Genomic DNA, 22,556 nt, shown 5'->3' with positions numbered 1-22,556 from the left:
GCACCAAGATCTTAGTATCAACATTTTTGACATGATGCAAGTGAGAGAAGACAGTGCTGTGCAAGGATGTAAAGAGTAACATTAAAATAAGATTATCCAGTGACTCTCAATCACTAAATGTGGCTTTAGTTAAAAACATTTAAGGTATTATGCCAGTAACTTTGTCCATATCTTATTAGCTCTTGTAGGAGAGTATTACAGTCTATTGGGGATGAGTACGTCATTTAAATATAACCACTGCAAACTGAAGATCTATGCAATTTAGATAAACATGCACATATTTGTGTGACTCTCTCAATATCACTGCTTACATTCAAACAAAGGTTATACAACATTAAGGTTGTGACAAAATGAAACAAGGAAATTCAAAGTCAGAGCTGACACTCAGTCTATAGCTCATTTTGTTCATTTAAGGGGGAAAAAAAGACATTTGACAGATGAGTTTTTAAACGATCCTTTTGTATTAGTTGGGACAGAATATATATTCCCTAATCAGTGTATTCAAATTAGCAGTTTTCCATCTATTACAGTTTCCTTAAAAGACAAAAATCTTTATGCAACAGTTGGTGACATTTTAGATGTGCTGCTAATCTCAACCAAGCCTTCCTAGCAGCATCAATTACAGATTTGTCTCATAGGTACTTAAATACATCAATATAAACAACAAACTTGGGAAAGATTGAAAGAGTTCTCTTTATATGTGTAGCCAAGCTGGGGAACTCTCTATTATTTCTTGGTGCCACAGTAAAGCTTGTAAAACTAACAAACAAAAACAAGAAAAATCTAAGCACAATTTGGGGGTTGAGAAGGAAATTCTCATTTATTGATCGAAAAATTGTTAGTGGGATTTGCACACCATTATCTTCTCCCTACAGAAATGTTTTAAACATACTATCAGTAAAAAGGAAAGGAAAAAGTGGTGGCATGTGTAAGGCTAGTGAGCTCAAACCATACTGTAAATTCACAGCATCCAATCGATCTTATTATTTTTACCTCAAATTTGTCGAAGAGTCATTTGTTCACATAAACTGATTTTATTATGGTCTCAATCTTTCTTTTAACCATATACTACATTTAAAGTCCTATCAAGCAAAATTGTGCTTCAGGCCATGTTAGGAGACGGAAAGAATCTCTGACTGGAATTTCTGCCTAATTGATGTTCAACACTGGTATGGAACCAAACTTTTGTACAAATGTCAGTAAGTTTTGAAATTGTGTGTTCTGTTTTCACTTAAACAGAAGAGCATCATTTGGAGAGAGAATTATTTTGTACTTTCTTTGGCCAATTTTAATTTTGTGCAGGCCAGGTTGTACACTGTGGCTAATGGTTCTCTAACCATATCAAATAAAACAGAGGAAAAAAAGCACTGTCATTATCTAGTGTAGGGGTCAGCAACCTTTCAGAAGTGGTGTGCCGAGTCTTCATTTATTCACTCTAATTTAAGGTTTCACGAGCCAGTAATACATTTTAACGTTTTTAGACGGTCTCTTTTAATAAGTCTATAATATATAACTAAACTATTGTTGTATGTAAAGTAAATAAGGTTTTTAAAATGTTTAAGAAGCTTCATTTAAAATTAAATTAAAATGCAGAGCTCCCCTGACTGGTGGCCAGGACCCGGGCAGTGTGAGTGCCACTGAAAATCAGTTCACGTGCCACCTTTGGCATGCGTGCCATAGGTTGCCTAACCCTGATCTAGTGTCTGGACTTAAGAACAGCAAGGAAACAAATATGCATTAACTCATGTACCTAAGAATTTTATCCACCTTCTACACTAGGGACACAAAAACAGTTTGTTTTATGTTGCAAATGAGAAAACCCCATCCCAGTCTGTCAAACTTTCAGCACCTAATTAAAATGACTAATAGTGGATCGAGACATTCTTGGCACTGGATATTACTTTTTCGTATAAGCTGATGCATGTTTCCTATTCTATAGCTCTTTTGCACAAATCCTACTTAACTGAGATAATGTTAAGTGAAAAACAATTCCAGCCAACAAGGAAGTACTTTAGCTAAGCTTTTCCAATCCAACCATTAGGTATTTTTTGGGGCGGGGGGAGGGGGGAAGAAGAGAGGGAGAACCTTCCGATCTGGGCTGAGATGTATCTGCCCTTTTGAACAGAACAATAACTAGAGGGGGACAAATGCAAAGGTGTTTTCTGTTTAAGTTTTGGCATTCATTACTCACTGAGGTAGGAGAGGTGTTTGAAAAACATCAGACCAATGTCTTAGACCAGTGGCTCTCAAACTTTTTTACTGGTGACCCCTTTCACATAGCAAGCCACTGAGTGCGACCCCCCCTTATAAATTAAAAACATTTTAATATATATTTAACGCCATTATAAATACTGGAGGCAAAGCGGGGTTTGGGATGGAGGTTGACAGCTTGCGACCCCCCGTGTAATAACCTCGTGACCCCCTGAGGGGTCCTGATCTCCAGTTTGAGAACCCCTGCCTTAGACCCATGTGCCTCCTAGCTCCTGAAAGTATGTGGGGAAATGACAGGGCCCCTTATGGTTAGTTATTATGGCTGCTTCTACTAAAGAGAGGAGGATGCTGTATGTTTTGAAGGGGCCTTGTGAGCAGTCTATGCACACAATCTGGAAACAGATTGCTAATTGGCCAATCTTCACTTTTTCGGATAAGGTTACTGAGAAGGTTGTGGCAAGACAACTCTCACAGTATCTAGCTGCCTCATAGCTCCTTGATATTTGCCAGACCAGCTATGAACACTGCATATATTGTGTTGGCTGATGATCTCCTCCTACCAAGGAATAACAATGCTAATATTAGACCTAACAACTGCTTTAGTGGGTTGTGTCAAGAGTTGCTTGTTGGCCCCACAAACACATTTGTGCTGTCTCCTTGGTCATGGGAGAGATGGGAGAGTGTAGACAGAGACCTGGTTCAGCAAGGTCTCACACTGTGTTTGGGTAGGTTCGGTTCCTATATTGTCCTGGAAGAAATCTTCTGACATGGAGACTCAATACTCTGCATTCTTCATTGAAGATGCCAGCTGCTGTAAGGCACATTCAATTGACTCCACAATGTTTTTTCTATCTCAAATTTCTGATGACCTTCTTAGCAATACAAGGACTTTTTCTTAGCCTATGGTATTAATGGAAGCATCTCATCTGTCTACCTTTTTTTTCATCTGAGGAGGGGTAATTCATTGATCATTTCACTTAGCATTTTTTTGGTGGGGGAGCAGAAAGGGAGGGAGAAGAACTAGTTATTTCATGGTCATTTCAACAATACTTTGTGACATACTTAACATAGTTGTTTCCTTTAATTTAAAAGTTATAAAGCTTATTCCAAAGTTGCTATTAGGAAACTACATCTTTGCCTTTTTCTAACGACACTGTACGAATAAACTAAACATTCAAATGAAGTATTAAGAAATGATTAAAGAAAGGCAACAGCAAATATTATTGAAGGTACTTGAAACAATTAATGAAGGTTAAAATATGCACATCATAATAAGTACCATATGGTAAACTTATCCCTGTGTGCACAGACGTGAAATGGCTCCCCTATGGTTTTAAGGCACTTTTCTTTTCTTCATTGCGGATGGAGTGAATTATTTAAAGAACCTAATGAGAAAGTCATTTTTCACTGTTTTAAAAACATACCCTATTATCGATGGAGCTCTGAAACTAACTTTTGGTTGAAAACGTAATTTAAAAATAATAGGCAACATACAGTCTAGTAGGATATTCTAAGGTAGTATGACAAGTTGGGCTATAAAATATGATTTATCTTACTTTGCTTTAGCAATCAGAGAGTAAAACATAGGGGAATTATTTCCAAGCCAAATCACTGAAAGATGTATATTTAACTTGTATTTAACTGCAGAATTAGTATTTGTTTTAAGTGTCAAGTACATTTATCTCAGACTGATTTAATATGCAGTAATGAATTCTAATACAAATATAGTTACCTTTACATGATGTGTATACCTTGGTTATATTTTCTCTCTATTTCTATTTCTCATTTTGGAAAAGAATATGAAAGACTGGGTTAAAGACTACTTTCATGTCTCTTGCTATCAAAACTGCATGCATCAAAGCTGATAGCTTGTCCTATGACAGGTTTTGATCATAATTACTCATATGGCATTCAGTACATCAAATAGGGTGACCAGATGTCCCGATTTTATAGGGACAGTACCGACTTTTGTGTCTTTTTCTTATATAGGCTCCTATTACCCCCAACCTCCCCCTGTCTCACTTTTTCCCAATTGCTGCCTGGTCACCCGAACATCAAATCATATTTTTAACGTTTATGTCCAAACTGTTTGAGTACTTTCCACCGAGTTGAGTGCTGTTACTTCTAATGTATCCTAACAGCAAAACAAACCTAATTCCATAATTTCCACCAAAGATAAGGACTGAAATGAGAGAACTGGACAGAACAATCTGCTTTGAAAACACACTTCACAACAGGACTTTGGTAAGGAAACTCACCAACTGATGACAATCACTGCTGTTTAATGAGGATAGAGCTTTGTTATCAAACACTGTGCTTAATGGGGAGAGTACAAAGGAGATAAAATGGTGTTTAACCACAGCGAAAATTCTAAGTTCCAGTCTAAATTATACAAGATGGTATTATTCTGAAAATTTGAAAGTAACTTCTGAGCCTGTGTGTTTGTGAAGAGATCTACTTATGATGCAGGAGGCTCCTGCACTAAAGAATAATATAATCTGGAGTATCCGCCACTGCCCAGATAGGTAGGAAGGCATTTATAAACACACATGCTGGAATCTATAACTGTGTATAAATGTCCAAAAAACATCTTTCAGATTTTCCATAGTCATTTACCTTATTTGTTGTTTTAATTCCTATAAATGTCTGTCCAAGTGGTACAGGTCGAAAACGGCCATCGAAATAGAATAGTCCAATGTAGGGATTAACATGTAGAAATGTGGCAACATCAAGGTAATTGGGTAATGTAGCCGAAAGGCCTAAAATCCTGATCATGCTCTGTGTAGATTCAACCTATCAAAAAATTTAAAAAAAATGACTTAGATATGAGTAAATAATCTGAGTTTTATAAATCAATCAGATACAGAAAAGGATTAAAACATACCTTATAAAATAAGCGCAAGACAATAGTGTGATACAAACAGTTAATAGTTTAAACATAAAGGAGGAGACTGGTGGTTCCTGTCTATTCTTCACTCATCTCCATTAAAACATTCGAATACCTCTTCTTATTACAATATTTTACTTCACCCAATAAAGTTAATAGTTTTGTACTGGCATAAAAAAGTTGAATCTGTAATAACAGCCACATTTAAAAGGTCAATTGCAGGGTCTAGTTAAGGAAGAGATAGGCTCCCTCACTCTAATTCAGACCATAAATATGAGGTTTATGAAGCTGAAGACAATACCAAGATAGCTATTTAAATGGTATAATTAGGTTAATTCATTTTTAACATTGCCGTCTGCCCTCTGTACTGATATTCAGTCTCTATTGGGAAAAAAAAAAGTCTACTTATGACTATATAACAACTTTTTAATGTAATGACATTATGTATAAAATGTCTTGATCAGATACACTCAGATAAGCTTTTGTTGCATGACCTATTTCTTTTCACGTAAGAGTTTGTATGTTACCTGTACTTGTAGATAGAAACCATTTTCAAATATATTTTTTCTTATTATTCTAGTTTAGTTTGCATAAACCTCAAGGCAATCTTTAGAGTACCAAATCATTGTAAAATAATCACTTTTTAATTGTGTAATTTGTATCATCTCCTTTGCATTATGATTTCTTTTTGATACATAAATTGATTTTCTTCCCTGTACACAGTGGAGATTTTATGATTTTTGTAAGAAGAGTAAAATTGGTGCAGAAAAATACAATTACATGCATTATTCTGTTGAGGAAATCCAAGCTAAGGCGAAATCTCTAATTCGATCTTCCATGTCAAATTGAGACAAATTTGCCAGAGATTCAATGCAGCAGACACATGACGACTTCCATTTTTCAAAGACAAGGTACGTTAAAGTTCCTCTCATGAGAGAGTGCATTTGAGAAAACAAGGCCTTTGAGAAACCAGAGTGGGAGAGAATTTTCAGCATTCTCCATCATCTTCCTCTCCTCATCCCTCCTACCTCCTCACCTTTCCCCTTGATCTTTTCACGTTCATGCTGTCACATTCCAGCTAGTCTCCTTTACCCTCCAGTTGCTCCATAATAAAAAAAGATATTTAAGAAATTAACCTGATTTTTTAAAAAATAGTACACTAATAAATAGAAAGAAGACAATCAAGACTGGAACATGATAAAAAAGTGTATAAAATAAAGAATGAGACGGAAAAGGTTGACAGGCAGAATGGAAGTTCCCAGTTTTTTAATACAAGAATAAAGGAACATTCAATTAAATTAAAAGTTGGGAAATTCAAAACCAATAAAAGGAAATACTTTTCCACACAACACGTGATTAAAATGAAGACCTTGTTGCCATAGGAAGTCACTGAAGACAAGAACTTAACAGGATTCAAACAGGGATTGGATATTTTTATGGATATCAAGAATATCCAGGAGTTATAATAATATAATTCATGACAAAAATTCTGTGTTTTGGGGCATAGATCAATCTAACTACTAGAGTCTAGAATGAGACCTATATAGAGGGCAGATTATCCCACGTCTCCCTACTTCTGGGTTCTTACATCTTCCTCTGAAGTATCTGGTTCTGGAATTATCAGAAGCATAATATATTGGTATAAATGGACCTTGGGTCTGATTAAGTATGGTAATTCCTGTGTTCCTAAATATAGATATGCACTTGGCAAACGCAATGCAAATATTATTGGCATCTTCCCAATCCAACTTGTTTGCTATCACTCATCATATTACATGTTGTAATTAAAAATAACACAAACGCTTCAAAACATGCCGCTTGTCATTTGCATGTCTTTGAAGCATATAGCACACTTTTGGGGAGTTAAATAATAGTTAAACAGTAATAATACCTCTCCACTTCCAATCTTTCATCTGAATGTACCCCACCGTCATCTCTTTTTGGATGTCCAGTCTCCATTTGAAACTCTCGCTCTTCGAAAGTGAACTTCACACCTTTCCTATCTCTTTTGTCAACTTTGCTAGTTGTTCTGACAGAATCTGATCCTTTCCGCACTGTCGGATGTCACTTAGGGCACGAAAAAGGCTCTGTCATACCTGTCTATCTTGGGCCACTCTTTGCCTGTCCTCGGTGTTGTAAGTCTCAAAACCTTTCCTCCTCTATGGCCTGGTCTACACCTAAAAAATTAGATCAACCTAGCTACATGGGTCAGGGTGGGGAAAAATTTCACATCCTGTGCAATCTAGTTAGGTTGACCTAACACCACTGTAAACACAGGTCAACAGAAGAATTCTTCCATTGACCTAGCTACCGCTTCTTGGAGAGGTGCACTAAATACGTTGATGGAAAAAACCCTTTGGTCGACATAGGAAGCATCGACATTATGGCACTATAGTGGCACAGCGGCAGTGCCATAGCTATGCTGCTATAGCCACTGTAGTGTACACATACCCTAAGTACCATTTCATGGAGGGATTCTTTCAGTCGGTACCTTTTAGGTCTTCTTCCAGCTGCCCAATGGCACACTTGCCATGGCAGTCGTTAGGTAAGTCTACACAGCAAAATAAGTTATAAAGCCTAGATGACAATTATTGTTACTCGTACTGTCATGGAAAGAATCACCCACGCATTGATTTTAGTTTACAGACTCAAGCCCGAGGCTTTATTTATTGCAATACATACCAAACGCGTTGGGGTGACAGTCTGAAAACTGACACACCTAGGACCGCACGCAGGCGGCTTTTATTCCGTCAAACCGCAAGCAAAGTATAAATTATACGTCATTTGCAAGAAATTAAAGCTAGGGTCAGCCCCCCTATTCCTGGTACCTTCCTTATTATTTTACGAGAATTGGGTACATATTAGGTAAGGGGTCACTTGGTGTTTTCCTTTAGGGGTGTTACTTGGCACTAATTTTGGGGTATTTCTCGTTAGAGTACATATCATCTTTCCGGGGTTTTACGGTTATGGGCATAGGGAGTTAACACAGGACGCTCAAAGAAAATATATGATTGGCTGAATTTGCAGATAGCTGGAACTACAGGAGGAGTTAGACTTTGCAAAGCAATTTCTTCATATTAAGCGGTTATTATATTTCATAAACAAGCGGTTATTATGTTGCTAAAGCGGTTATTATGTGCAGAGGTCTTTTGCATTGTTTACTCCCCCTCCCTCCTCTGGCCACAACCCTTGACCGAATTTGGCAGAGAACTGTGCAGTTCAGTCTTGTTAAGGCCCTGGCCTGTACTGCTTTTTGTAAAGGCAGTCAGCATAACAGTCCTCTGTTAGGGCTGGTCCACACTACCCGCCCAATTCGGCGGGTAGAGATCGATCTTCTGGGATCTATTTATCGCGTCTCATCTGGACGCGATAGATCGATCCCAGAAGCGCTCCCCCGTCGACTGCGGAACTCCTGCTCGCCGAGAGGAGGAAGCGCTGTCGACGGGGGAGCCTGCCTGCGCCGCGTGGACCCGAAGTAAGTAAATTTAGTTCGATATAGGAAATGTCGACTTCAGCTACGCTATTCTCGTAGCTGAAGTTGCGTTTCCTATATCGATCCCCCACCCCAGTGTGGACCAGCCCTTAGAGGGTCTGAATTTGGGCCTTTAGAATCACTTTGGTCATTAAAAGGAAGGCCCCCTAGTTCTTTTTCCCCACAGTACACTATAACATTTCAAGATATTCCAGAGTGAATTGTGATGGAGTCCATCAAACACTTTCTGAATGCCTCTGAAGGTTACAATAAATGGTTTTTGTTATTTGATGCTCTCTTCAATGACTAGTCAGAATGAAAATCTGATCTACATAATTTTTTTCATTCTAAACTCAGCCTGCTCTTCCCTTAGCTTTGCTACAACTGCTTCTTTTATTCTACAGAAGATGATACTGCAGAAGACTTTGTCTATCACTGAAAGAAATGTAACACCTTTCCATTTAATATAATTACTTAGGTCACCTTTATTTTGGTATTTTGATCACAGTGCCATTTTTCCATTGTTCTGGAGGCTTTTCTTGGTCCCACACTTTATTGAAAAGTTCAATAATCTTAATTAGTGGTCTCAGCATCACAAGCTTTCAACATGTTCCAGGTGACTGTCTTCACCTGCACCCATCCCAGGTTTTAACTTAAACTCTGCTCCGACTCTCAGGACCACAATCTGTTAAGCTGGCAGACGCTCTATGTGCTTTGCCAAGTTTTCATTTTGTCCTTTATCATTTTTTACTACTTCCTAGTGAAAGTAACAATTATGCATTCCTACCTCCTCTATTCTTCCTTCTCTAGCCTCACTAACAGCTCTCTTCACTTCTCTATCCCACCAGTCTCATGCTTCCGCCATAAACACATAACATGCAGTACAGTTAACTTGGGATATGTCAAACCTGACTATTTGATGATGTAACTCAGGCTGCACCAGTTTTGCATTATAATATGAAGGAGATTAATGTGTTGGGTGTAGCATATTTCCTTACTTGTTGGAGGAAGAAAAAAGTTCTTTGTGAAAATGTGAGGAGTCTGTCACTGACAGTGAAAATATACTGTGTGAGCATTAAGAGTCAATGAAGAGATGTCCCATAATTTGGTATTTCCTTGCTTTTTAGAGTTTGCATGGGAGAAATGTCACACAGACAACCTTAAGTCCTTTTGAATAAAGTTGTTTATGGAAAATGTATACACACAAATACTTTATGCGTGCATGTGTATATATATATGTGTGTGTGTGTGTGTACACACACACACATTGTGTATATATATGCATGCACACACACATTTCCCATAAATAACAGATGCGTATATACACGTGTGTATCTATACACACAATATGCATGTATATGTACACACATATATATAAAATGATTGTTTATGGAAAATTACACACACACACACAGGACCTGTCCCCTAAGTAATCTAAATCCCTCATACTTCAGGGCATAATCCAATCACTAAAATGCCTGGGGTTAAGAAGAAAATTTCTAATATCCAGAGTGTTCTTTCATTGTCCATATACACACACACACACACACACACACACACACACACACAGCTCCTGGACATTGGCCAAAGTCAGGGACATCACACGGTAAGTGATGGATCCCTGGGTTTACCTCAAATTCCCATGTTCCAAACTACTTGGGGCACCTTATATGAAAACTAGACTTTTGTTTCTAATGAGCCAACTTGGTCCTGTTGCTTATGCCTTAAATGGGATCATACCTATTCATTACATCAAATGCATTGGTCTAGAGATGATGACAGTGTCAGAAAACAGGATTGTATATCCAGGCAGGGACTAATTAATAGAAACAGATGAAATGACAAGTACCACAGTCTGGTTTCTAGTAAAAAAACCAAGAGACTAAACAAGAAATAATATACAGGCAAGACTGCCTTTAAGCAAGACATTTTTTCAGCTTCCCAGGAAATGAGTCCTCTTTTATTAACACAATCATCATGCAAATGTGTGGAAGCAAAATTTGTTAAAAATAATATGAAAAGTATGCTACAAGCAAATAATGAACAAAGAACATATTAAAAACAATTATTTGTGTACAGTAAGATGCTTTCATTGCACTTTAATTTATTCCTCCAAAACAATCTCTATTGCCATTTAGTCCAGTTTAGGCAGCTTATTTTGTATGTTTACAGAATGTATACTATATATTTGGATAATTCATTTTGTGTGCATTTAAGTCAAAGAAAGAACATTACTCAAGCAGCATATTGTTTTCACTCATTAATAACTTTTATTTCTCAAACAAATTTGTTTCTTGAAGTCTTTGTATTATGCCAAGTGTGGTATCTTAAACTGAAACTATATTTTTAAGTTATCTGACCACCATATAAATGTTCAACTGCAGAAGTAGTTTTGTTTTGGTCCCCCCGGCCCACCAACTGAAAAACACTCCCTGCCTTATAACAACTCACTAGGTTTCCTTCAAATTTCCAACACACACACACACACACACACACACACACCAAACCCAGTACTTGGGACCTGGAAATATGAGAGATTTCATCCCAAAATGTTTTCATTTTAAAAGGTTGTAAACCATTGATAACAAGATCATTGTGGTCTGAACCACAACTGCTTTGCTAGTGTGGCTTTAATTCCAAATAACTGACATAGATTTAATCTAAGGATATTGGTGCAGTAGAGTGGAAGTCTCACACTAGATACCTAATTATTCTCTCTGAAATGCATGAAGGATGAACAAAGCACCTGATTTTCTGCCTGATTATGTCCTATTCAAAGGAGCATCAAATATGTCTTGAATATCAGGAGAGTAAAGGACTCAATCATAGGGTGCTTTACATACAGACAAAGCAAAGAAAGTGTGATGTCTTGATTAATGTGGAAGGATTAAATGTTCTTGAGAAAAAAAGAGAGGACAAGCTTCTTAGGGGACATGAAGAGGAACAATTCCTGATGCACAGAGAACCCAAACTTGAAAACCTGTGTGCAGAGACCGTTACAACAAGCACAGTAACTGATCATCAAAAATACAAACATGCATAAGGAGAAATAGCTATCAAGTGGTCAAAGTGTACTTCAAAAGTGGTATGGTAATGTGAGTGCAGTGAACACAACTTGGATGATTAGACAGTGGATGTGATCCACTCAATAGCATAGGAATACAGTAACATTAGCTAACTGTTCTCATAGAACACTATAAAGCACGAAGAACAGAGACTCACAGATGTGCACAGGGAGAATTCACACTTATTTTAATTCTTTATTCTTTTGACCTTTATTAGAGGTCACACAAAAAATCTCCAGAATAAGGGCTTGGTGGTTCAGGCCTATAGCAGCATTGCCCACCCACTGCCTCGGGTTCCCGTTCTTAGGCACCTCAATAACTTTGACACAGACTTTCATGTATTGAGTAACACCTCTTCTTGGGGGCCTAGGTTTACTAACAAAGTTTAAAAGGAAACACAAGAACTCCCACCCAGCCTTCCAAGCCGGTTCACAACCCTTTATGCAGGGTTCTTAGTTCCATCCCTGCTGCTTTCTTCTAGCAGATTTGCCCTCCACACTACAGTCTTCCTAGCTGGCTCCTGCTCCCTGCAGACTTGCATCCCCAGCCCTCCATCTAAGAGCCAGGAAGAGTCATTCTGTAGAATATCTCATGCAATCCTCCTGCTCCCTGGAGTCTCTCAACTTCCAGGACTTCGTACCCAGAGTTCCCCTTTGACTGTACTGGCTTATCTCTTATCTACACTCCATGCCTGATTTATCCACACATCTGCTTGTTATGTGGCACTGCTTATTTTCTGCACCTGTGGAGTAGAGCTAATTGTGTCATACCTAAGGCTGGACCCATTTCCTCCTCAAGGACCAATCACCTTGTGAAAAGGGAGATTTTACATTCAAAAGTCTTGCACCAAGAGAACCCTGGGAGAGGAGACCCTGAGCAAGCAGGGTAAAGACTGTATAGGAGGGGATGTTATCCTCAATAGAGCACCCCCCCCCCCCAGCACCATCCTCTCTGCAGGAAAAGGTATGTGAAAGGGTGTACCAGGGCCCTTTCAGGTCCCCTGCTGGAGGCCCCATGACCCTACTGCAGCGAAGGTGGGTCCTCCATGCCTTTCAAGAGAGGCTGCATAAGCAGCAGCCAATAAGAGCCCAGCAGTCTCAGTTAAAAGAGCTGCAGGGGCATTAGTAGTTCAGTTCCTGGCTGGGACTGGAGCAATAATGAAGGGTGCTCCACTCTGACCACAGAAGCTCAAGAGAACCAGAAATGGAGTTCTGGTTGCATTTTGCTTTCTGCAAAGATAGAGTAGATTTGAGAACTGTAACCCCAAGAGAATGGGTGACAGGGCAGAGATCCGGAGGGAAGAAGACCAAGAAAAATAGTACCAGCTAATGGAAGGAGTTAAAGGGAGCTGTGTATGACTGCTGTTTATGGGGTCCCTGGGTTGGGACCTGGAGTAGTGAATAGGCCCAGGTTCCCCCACTGGGAAGTGGCCTAATCCCCAAGAAGGGGACAAGGCTCATTTAGAAGTCCAAGCAAAGGGCTGGAATTTAAAAGGACTCAGGGACGGGGCTGAAGACCCTGGTAACAGCAGCTAGATAGTCTGGTGAACTCTTGGTTACCCCTCTCCCCTGAGCTTGAGAGAGGACCTAGCTGGAGAACTGAGGCAGTGAGAACCAGTGAAGACAAGAGTCTCCAGGGAGAAAGTCCTAGGGGCAGTGTTCTATAACAGAGCAGTAAAGGACCTAAAGTTAGCCCAGAAGAGGCTGAGAACTGAGCCCACAGACAGGAATGAAGACACTAACAAGGGCACAGTGATAGTCCTTGTTGGATCTTTTTTACCCAGGAAGGGGTTTATTCATGCATATTAACTGTGTATGGCTTGGCTGGACAGCTGAGCCACTGAAGACCTGACTAGTGAGATCAGCAGCCGACGGGAGGTGCCAGACCCAAGAAAGATTGCAGCCTTGCATCTAGCTGACAGAAGGTGTTCACGAGAGGTGAATGCCCCATCACAGGGAACAAATGATAGTTTAAAAACCTGCACTGGCTATGCCTGCTACTAGCAACTCCTCAGAAGCATCACATGTGAACTCATTTCAAATCAATTCCATTTTTCTCTATTTAAACAACTCTTTTGGTCTTGAAACTGTAAGACCAGTAGGCATTCGCTGATATATTAGTTCTGCTGCTTGTTCACAGGCACCAGCAAGGTGACATCATCATGTTAATCTGGAAGTCGTTTCTTCTAATCCATAAAGAAACTGAGATTTAGACAAGTAACTATCTATCTATTAATTTTCACATGACCTTTAAAGTAAGAAAATATTAGCTTCAAAATGCAGTTGTGGATTCCTTTTATTCAACACACAGTAAAACTACACCAAGCATTTAACAAAAACACTGCATGTTAAGTTTGGAACAATGTACTGTCTTGCACATCAAATACAGCTATGTGCTATATAGTCCAGTAAACCCATGTCTTCAAACTATGCCATTTTAGCTTGAAAATACCAGTTGTAATTTGCAAGGCTTCACTGGTGACACCATTGTAAATTTATTCATCTGGCAAATGAGTTAATTTGATCTCTAATTAGAAGATTAAAAAAAAATAAATCTGTCCTGAATTCTAACTCCTTATGAAACTAAAATGGGAGGGTTAACATTGATGCACGCATAACTCAAAGTATCAAACATCAGTAATGGAATTTCCTTTTCTACATAAAAGAATGTTTAAAATATCTGTAAGTTAAAGTTATTAGCACCATGATTCTTCTGTTTCATGTACATTAACCCATAAAAATATTTGAAAGTTCTCAAATAAATCCACAGGTTTTGGAGCTTTTTTTGGTTTAAATATAAAGATATAAACAAAATATTCATTGAAATATTGTTAATAATCTAGTTTAAAGCCACAAGTGACAGAATATTCAACATTAAATCTGATGCTTTTTAAAATCATCCCTCAGTATGTCAGTGTTCTCCAATACCATGCATCACAATATGTTCAATCAGATTTCTCTGATTTTTCTGTATTGTCAACAGTATTTAAAGCAGACACATTAGAATAGGAGCCTCGACTAGGAATTTCATTGGCTTCATGGAGTTTGTTAGGTCATCAAGATTATTTTTCAGGGTTGGGGTGGGTGAGTTCACATCTTTATTATTGGCAATGATGTGGTATATTGTATGGACTGCTACATTAAAGCTAATCACTACTGGGCTTTCCTAAGAGAAAGTAACCTAAATCCTGATCTAAAAGAAGGAAAATAGGTGAGAGAACTGTTTAAGCACTGGGTACAAAAAAAACCAACCACCCCAAAATGAAACACACACCACACCAGACTCCTCCCCAAAAAGTGTTCTCAGCACTCAAAGTCAGGACCAGAACTAGGAGTGCTTTTAAAAATAAAAGGGGGGAGGGGGATGTACAAAACACACGTATCTCAAAAAAATCTTGGCAGATTAACATCAAATTTACACAAAACATTCCCATGTGCAAAGAGGTCTTAATGTGAGCTCTTCAACAGAAACTAATCCTTCCTTTACCAAAATAAATTTAGAGATTATCAACATAAGGCTTATTAATTAAAAGTACCTTAACTATGGAAGCTGTTGCTCTACGGTATAGTAAAAGTAATTAGAAAAGTTAATATTTGCCAGCCATAGGAATCTCAGAAAACACTGTGTGGCAACTGATGGAAAATGTTGACTTTTTAATAACTGCCACTGTACCAAAACTTTGATGTCAAATCAGCAATACTATAAAATATGACTCATTGTTTCCTTTCTTCCACTCCTGTCCCTATATTTAACACTGTGCCCTGGAATTCCTCTTCGATCATGTACCGAGACTCTTTGCTCACCTCCAACTCTTTCCTAAAAACTCACTTTGGTCCACTTGCCTTCCACCACTCTGCCCTTCTATTCCTTCAAAATATTACAAACTTTTTTTTAATAATTAAAGAACCAGGGAGCAACAAGAAGTCTGCTCAACCTAAACAAGCCAAATTGCTTCAAAGAGTCCTGTGGCACCTTTAAGACTAACAGATGTATTGGAGCATAAGCTTTCGTGGGTGAATGCCCACTTCGTCGGATCCAAATTGCTTGACAGTCATCGCTCTCCTTTCTCAACTACTTTGTGCTTGTATATGTAATTTGAATTGAAGGTTATTTGGGTCATAGGCTATTGGTAAAGTCTCATGCATGCTTATAGTTCTGTATAAATAAAATACACTACTATTACCCAGGAGATACAGTGTGGCCAAGCTAATGCTGATATGGTCATCTTAAAAGGCCAGAGAAAGAAAGTTAACTGTATATCCTTTTCTCCTCCTCTCCTCCCACTTTTTCTGCTGTAATTATAGTTTTATCCTTTCAGTGATTTATATCCAGATGTGAACTTTATTTTTTTCTAATGATTTAGACAGATTTTTAGAATGTGGGAATCAAAATTGATTGTATATTTTGTGTACTGTGTCTTCATTTGTAATCTCTGCAAGTGTTAATTTGTGTTTATAGTTGCCTATGTATGTTTATAAAAGTCTGTCTTAATGCCTATTTGCATACTTTATATACATACGCTGCATAAAAATTCATATTTTGGTGTTTCCTGTGTCATTCCTCATTATTTTTATTGCAGTTGTGCCTAGAAAGAGACTCTGGTCCCACTGTACTAAGCACTGTACACACCTGTACTACTGAAATTACTTGAGTGTCATAAAATCTAAACATTTTTAAAAATAACGAAACAGTTTCCAATTTAGAATCTAAACCAGTTGACCTTGGTATTCACTTTAACTGTGTTCTTCATCTACTGAAACATGTCCTTGAAGAGTTTAATCTTGGGGTTTAGATGGAGGATGTCTTCCATAATCTTGAGCTAAAGATCTCATGTAAGAAAAATCTGCAATAAAACCTCAACAGTTACAAAATTTCCTTTTGAGGAATAAATAGCAATCTTTTCTTCATTTATTCAATATTGTCATAGAATCATAGAACTGGAAGGGACCTTGAGAGGTCATCTAGTACAGTCTCCTGCACTCATGGCAGGACTAAGTATTATCTAGACCACCCTTGATAGGTGTTTGTTTAACCTGCTCTTAAAAATCTCCAATAATGGAGATTCCACAACCTCCCTAGGAAATTTATTCCAGTGCTTAACTACCCTGACACTTAGGAATTTTTTCCTAATGTCCAACCTAAACCACCCTGTGACACTTTGTACTTCAGGGGAACACCCAGAACCCCCATGTTCATCCTTATAATATGATTGTGTGGTATCCAATGTAAAGTTTGTCATGCCGGGTGTCTTCGGAAGGCTGATAATGCACTGAGCATTGTTGTTATAGGAATGTTATAGGTTGCAATTTCATGTATATAGTTATGAGGCTGAAAATATGTCCTCACGGCTTAAAACAAGCCCAGGCAAAACTCTCTAGGAGCAGAGGGATAGTTCACACCTCATCAGGGCATGTATGGGACAAACCCAGCCCAACCTCACAAACAAAGGACACTGGTCTAGGCAGCAACAAAGGATCTGTTGGACTCTCGAGTGAGTCACCTCCCCTTCCCTTGGTCAATTTAGGACTACGATGAGATAATGCTGACCTGACTCTGAAGGGGGGGGGGGGGGGGGGCGCAAAGCCAAGGGGGAAGAAAGAACATGATAAAAGGGAGAGACGTTTGCCATGCTCTTGCTGTTCCACCTCCATCTACAGACACCACCACCAAGCGACTGAAGCACTGATCAAAGGGGAGAGCCTGGCTGAATGGCAACCAGGCAGCCCGTGGTGAGAAGCATCTAAGTTTGTAAGGGCACTAAGAGTGTAAAGATCAGATTAGACTGAATTTGACCAAATCTGATTTCTTGTGCTTTGACTTATAATCACTTAAAATCTATCTTTGCAGTTAATAAATGCTAGACGCTGAGCGTGAACAACCCGGAAGTGGGAGTTCTCACAGCAGAGCAAGGTAAGCCTGGCTCCCAGAGTCGAGGATTGGAGTGACCTAGCAGATCACCGGTCCAGATACCACCAGGGGAACTTCACACACCCTTGCTGCAATTTAAGCCCACTGCTTCTCGTCCTCTCAGAGACTAAGGAGAACATTTTTTCTCCCTCCTACTTGTAATAACCTTTTATGTACTTGAAAACTGTTATCAGGTCCCCTCTCAGTCTTCTCTTCTCCAGACTAAACAAACTTCCCCCCTCCCCCCCAATTTTCCCTCACAGGTAATGTTTTCTAGACCTTTAATAATTTTTGTTACTCTTCTCTGTACTTTCTCCAATTTGTCCACATCTTTCCTGAAATGTGGCTCCCATAATAGGACACAATTCTCTAGTTGAGGCCTGATCAGCGCAGAGTAGAGCAGAAGAATTACTTCTCGTTTCTTGGTTAAAACACTCCTGCTAATACATCTCAGAATGTTTGCTTTTGTTGCAACAGTGTTACACTGTTCACTCATATTTAGCTTGTGATCCATTATAACTCCCAGATCCCCTTCTGCAGTACTCCTTGCTAGGCAGTCATTTCCCATTTTGTATTTGTGCAACTGATTGTTCCTTCTTAAGTGGAGTACTTTGCATTTGTCTTTATTGAATTTCATCTTATTTTCTTCAGACCATTTCTCCAGTTTGTCCACATCATTTTGAATTTTAATCCTAACCTCCAAAGCACTTGCAACCCCTCCCAGCTTGGTATTGTTCACAAAGTTTATAAGTGTACTCTTGATGCCATTATCTAAATTATTGACGAAGATGTTAAACAGAACTGGACCCAGAACTGATCCCTGCGGGACCCAATTCTATGTGCCCTTCCAGCTTGACTGCTAACCACTGATGATTACTCTATGGGAATGGTTTTCCAACCAGTTATGCACACATTTTATAGTAATTCCACCTAGGTTATATTTCCCTTGTTTGTTTATGAGAAGGTCATGTGAGACAGTATCAAAAGCCAAGATATACCAAATATACTGCTTCCCCACTATCCACAAGATTTGTTACCCTGTCAAAGAAAGCTATTATGTTGGTTTGACATGATTTGTTCTTGACAAATCCATGCTGACTGTTACTTATCACCTTATTATCTTCTAGGTATTTGCAAATTGATTGCTTGATTATTTGTTCCATTATCTTTCCTGGTACTGAAGTTAAAGTGACTGGCCTAATTCCCTGGGTTGTCCTTATTCCCCTTTTTATAGATTGACACTATATTTGCCCTCTTCCAGTCCTCTGGACTCTCTTCTGTCTTCCATGAGCTTTCGAAGATAATCAACAATAGCTCAGATTCCTCTTCAGTCAGCTCCTTGAGTATTCTAGGATGTATGTCATCAGGCCCTGGTGACGTGAAGACATCTAACTTGCCTAAGTAATATTTAACTTGTTCCTTCTCTATTTTAGCCTTTGATACTACCTCATTTTCGCTGGCATTCACTATGTTAGATACCCAATTGCTACTAACTTTTTTGGTGAAAAAACAAAAAAGTCATTTAACACTTCTGCCATTTCCACATTATCTATTATTGTTTTCCCCCCCTCACAGAGTAATGGCCTACCCTGTCCTTGGTCTTCCTCTTGCTTCTAATGTATTTATAGAATGTTTTCTTGTTACCCTTTATATCTCTAGCTAGTTTAATCTCATTTTGTGCCTTGGTCTTTTTTTATTTTGTCCTTGTATACTTGTGGGGGGGGGTTATATTCATCCTTTGTAATTTGACGAGTTTCCATTTTCTGTAAGACTCTTTTTTGAGTTTCAGATCATTGAAGATCTCCTGGTTAAGCCACTATGGTCTCTTGCCATACTTCCTATATATTTTTTTGCAGTGGGATAGCTTGCTCTTATACCCTTAATTATCAGGGCGTAGCCGTGTTAGTCTGTATCTACAAAAACAACAAGGAGTCTGGTGGCACCTTAAAGACTAACAGATTTATTTGGGCATAAGCTTTCATGGGTAAAAACCATCCGAAGAAGTGAGGTTTTTACCCACGAAAGCTTATGCCCAAATAAATCTGTTAGTCTTTAAGGTGCCACCAGACTCCTTGTTGCCCTTAATTATGTCTCTCTGAAAAACTGCCAACTCCCTCGAACTGTTTTTTCCCCTTAGACTTGCTTCCCATGGATCTACCAACTCCCTGAGTTTGCTAAAGTCTGCCTTCTTGAAATTCATTATTTTTATTGTGCTGTTTTCCCTTATACCATTCCTTAGAATCATGAACTCTACCATTTCATTATCACTTTCACCCAAGTTGCCTTCCAGTTTCTCAAACACTTCCTTCCTATTTGTCAAAATCAAATCTAGAACAGCATCTCCCATAGTAGCTTTCTCCACCTACTGAACTAAAAAATTGTTTCCAATACATTTCAAGAACTTGTTGGATAATCTGTGCCCTGCTGTATTATTTTCCCAACAGATGTCTGAGTAGTTGAAGTCCCCCATTACCACCAAGTCCTGTGCTTTGGGTAATATTGTTAGTTGTTTAAAAAAAGCCTCATCCACCTCTTCTTCCTGGTTGGTGGTCTGTAGTAGGCCCCCTACCATGACATCCCCCTTGTTTTGTTTTTTTACCCCGCTTATCCTTACCCAGAGACTTTCAACAAGTCTGTCTCTTATTTCCATCCTAATCTTGGTCCAAGTACATACATTTTTAATATAAGGCAAAACTTCTTCCCTTTTTTCCCTACCTGTCTTTCCTGAGCAAGCTGTACCCTTCTATACCCATATTCCAATTCCATGCATATTATCCCACCAAGTTCTGTTTGCAACTACGTCATAGTTATGTTTATTAATTGGTATTTCAAGTTCTTCCTGCTTATTTCCCATACTTCTTGCATTGGTATACAGATATCTAAGATACTGATTTGATTCCCCCCTCCCCCCATGCTCTCTTGTCCCTCCTTTATCCCTGCTATAATGGCCAATGCTCCCCCCAGATTCCGACACTGTATCTTTTTATAAGTGTATGACACACTACACTTATATAAAAAGAGAGGTAAATATTCGTCACCCATTGCTAAGCACCCTTTTCCAGCACTATCTGTTCTTATGCTTACACTTGATCCTTTATAACTCTATATGTACTTTATATTGTAGATTGCTCAGAGTAGATATGTCTTTCTTTCTTATTGTGTCTTTAAATCAACATCACATTATATTATTATTTGTATTCCTATAGTGCCCAAGAGCTCTATTCATGGACCAGAACTCCATTGTGCTAGGCACTATACAAACACAGAATAAAAAGAAGGTCCCTGAACATAAAAACAGCCATACTGGGTCAGACCAAAGGTCCATCTAGCCCAGTATCCTATCTTCTGACAGTGGCCAATGCCAGGTGCCCCAGAGGGAATGAACAGAATAGATAATCATCAAGTGATCCATAACCTGTCACCCATTCCCAGCTTCTGGCAAACAGAGGCTGGGGCACCATCCCTGCCAATAGTCATTGATGGACCTATCCTCCATGAATTTATCTAATTATTTTTTGAACCCTTAAGAAGCTTGCAATTTAAGCTTGCCCCAAGAAGCTTACAATTTAAGTAGACAAACAACATCCTGTGAGACTATGGAAAGTCTTCGGAAAGACTCATTTTATCTGCCTTCCAAACTTCTCACTAGACTTCATGTTCTTAGCAAGTTTCCTGTTTCCACCTACTAAGACACTGTATTCCTAGAATCAATATTGATAGAAATAGAATGCACCTCTTGTGGGTCAATTACTACACACTTCCAGGGTGACCTTGGACAAGTTACTTAATTTCTCTGTGCCTCAGTTCCCTGTCTGTACAATGGGAATGGTACTTTCCTACCACACAGGGGAGTTGTGAGAATAAATACATTAAAGCTTATGAGCTGCTCAGATACTACAGTAATTGAGGCTTGCAGCTAGACAGACATCTATTCTGGTTTTAAATGCCTCTGACTTTGTCATTCCTCATACAGGCTTCTGTCCTGGGCAGCTCAGTTATGCATCTATAAAGCATTCCCTTACCATGAAAACTGAAGATATTAATGAACACCCAAGATACAAAGTGCATAGGTGCAAAATCTTTAGTTGGACTCCTACCTGAAAGAAGTCCCATAGGTATTAATGCTGTAACCAAAACACTCTCTTGTTTGTTTCAGCTTGTGTTTATGGCACTCTGACAATGCAGTAATACGGTCCATACAAATGCCTAGATTAGCTATAAGGCTTGTCTACATGGGACAGTTTTACTAGTTATATTGATATAATTATACGGGTATAATTCCCCCATCTTATTCAAGTATAAGTGTGTCTTTTTTTGGTGTAGCTTAAACCTTTTCCCAAGCAACATAAACTGTGGTCGGGAGTGGGGAAGGCACTCATACTGGAATAAGAAGGTCTGCACGAGGGCTACAGCAGTATAATCATATTGTATAAATTCATATCTTTGATTACACTGAAACTGATTTCTTGGACAAGGCCACAGACAAGAGCAGAGAATTGATCAGATCATAATAGAACTGATAAATGTCCTATGCTAGTGAGCCTTTAGGAGCAGCACTATCAGTAAACACTTCTAAAGCATAGTGTAGTCAGACAGCTCCACATCACTTCTCTTGGCAACGGGAGGAGACTAAAAAATGATTTGCAGAATGCAGTTACATTGCAGAAGTCCCTCAAATATTATAGTCTGCAATTATGTCAGCACCTGTGTTTGTATTTATTCTGTACCTGATGTTAAGACAGTAGGTTTATTGCATGATTTTACTGTGTTTCAATAATACAATCTCCATCCAGAAAATTGTCCTACTGTAAGGTCTGAGGCATTTTTCCTGCAATGAAAACAACAGAGAGCTAAGTTGCTGAGAAAATCACATCCTTGTGTTCCATTTAAATTACATCAAAACAATGTAATATCAGGCTGTTAAGAAGTTGCTCCTGTCCTAATAGTACCCACCATCACCAGATAAAGAAAGAGATCTTAAGGTGTTTGAAGAAAACTTTGATAACATTCTGTC

At 38.7% G+C, this 22,556-nt stretch overlaps 1 protein-coding gene across 1 annotated transcript in view; it reads right to left on the bottom strand.

Annotated features, from left to right (window-relative positions):
- ASCC3 (activating signal cointegrator 1 complex subunit 3) overlaps positions 1–22,556 on the bottom strand; it is a 447,702-nt gene that overhangs the window by 260,191 nt on the left and 164,955 nt on the right. The window contains 1 exon segment of the mRNA XM_029912229.1: positions 4,828–5,004. Within this exon segment, the coding sequence (XP_029768089.1) occupies positions 4,828–5,004 (177 nt within the window).

The sequence above is a fragment of the Terrapene carolina genome, unplaced genomic scaffold (genome assembly GCF_002925995.2).
Source record: "Terrapene carolina triunguis isolate 2854851 unplaced genomic scaffold, T_m_triunguis-2.0 Scaffold42, whole genome shotgun sequence".
In the NCBI taxonomy this organism is placed as follows: domain Eukaryota; kingdom Metazoa; phylum Chordata; order Testudines; family Emydidae; genus Terrapene; species Terrapene triunguis.
The sequence above is the reverse complement of the archived record's forward strand: the minus strand, read 5'-3'. Positions and strand labels throughout refer to the sequence as shown.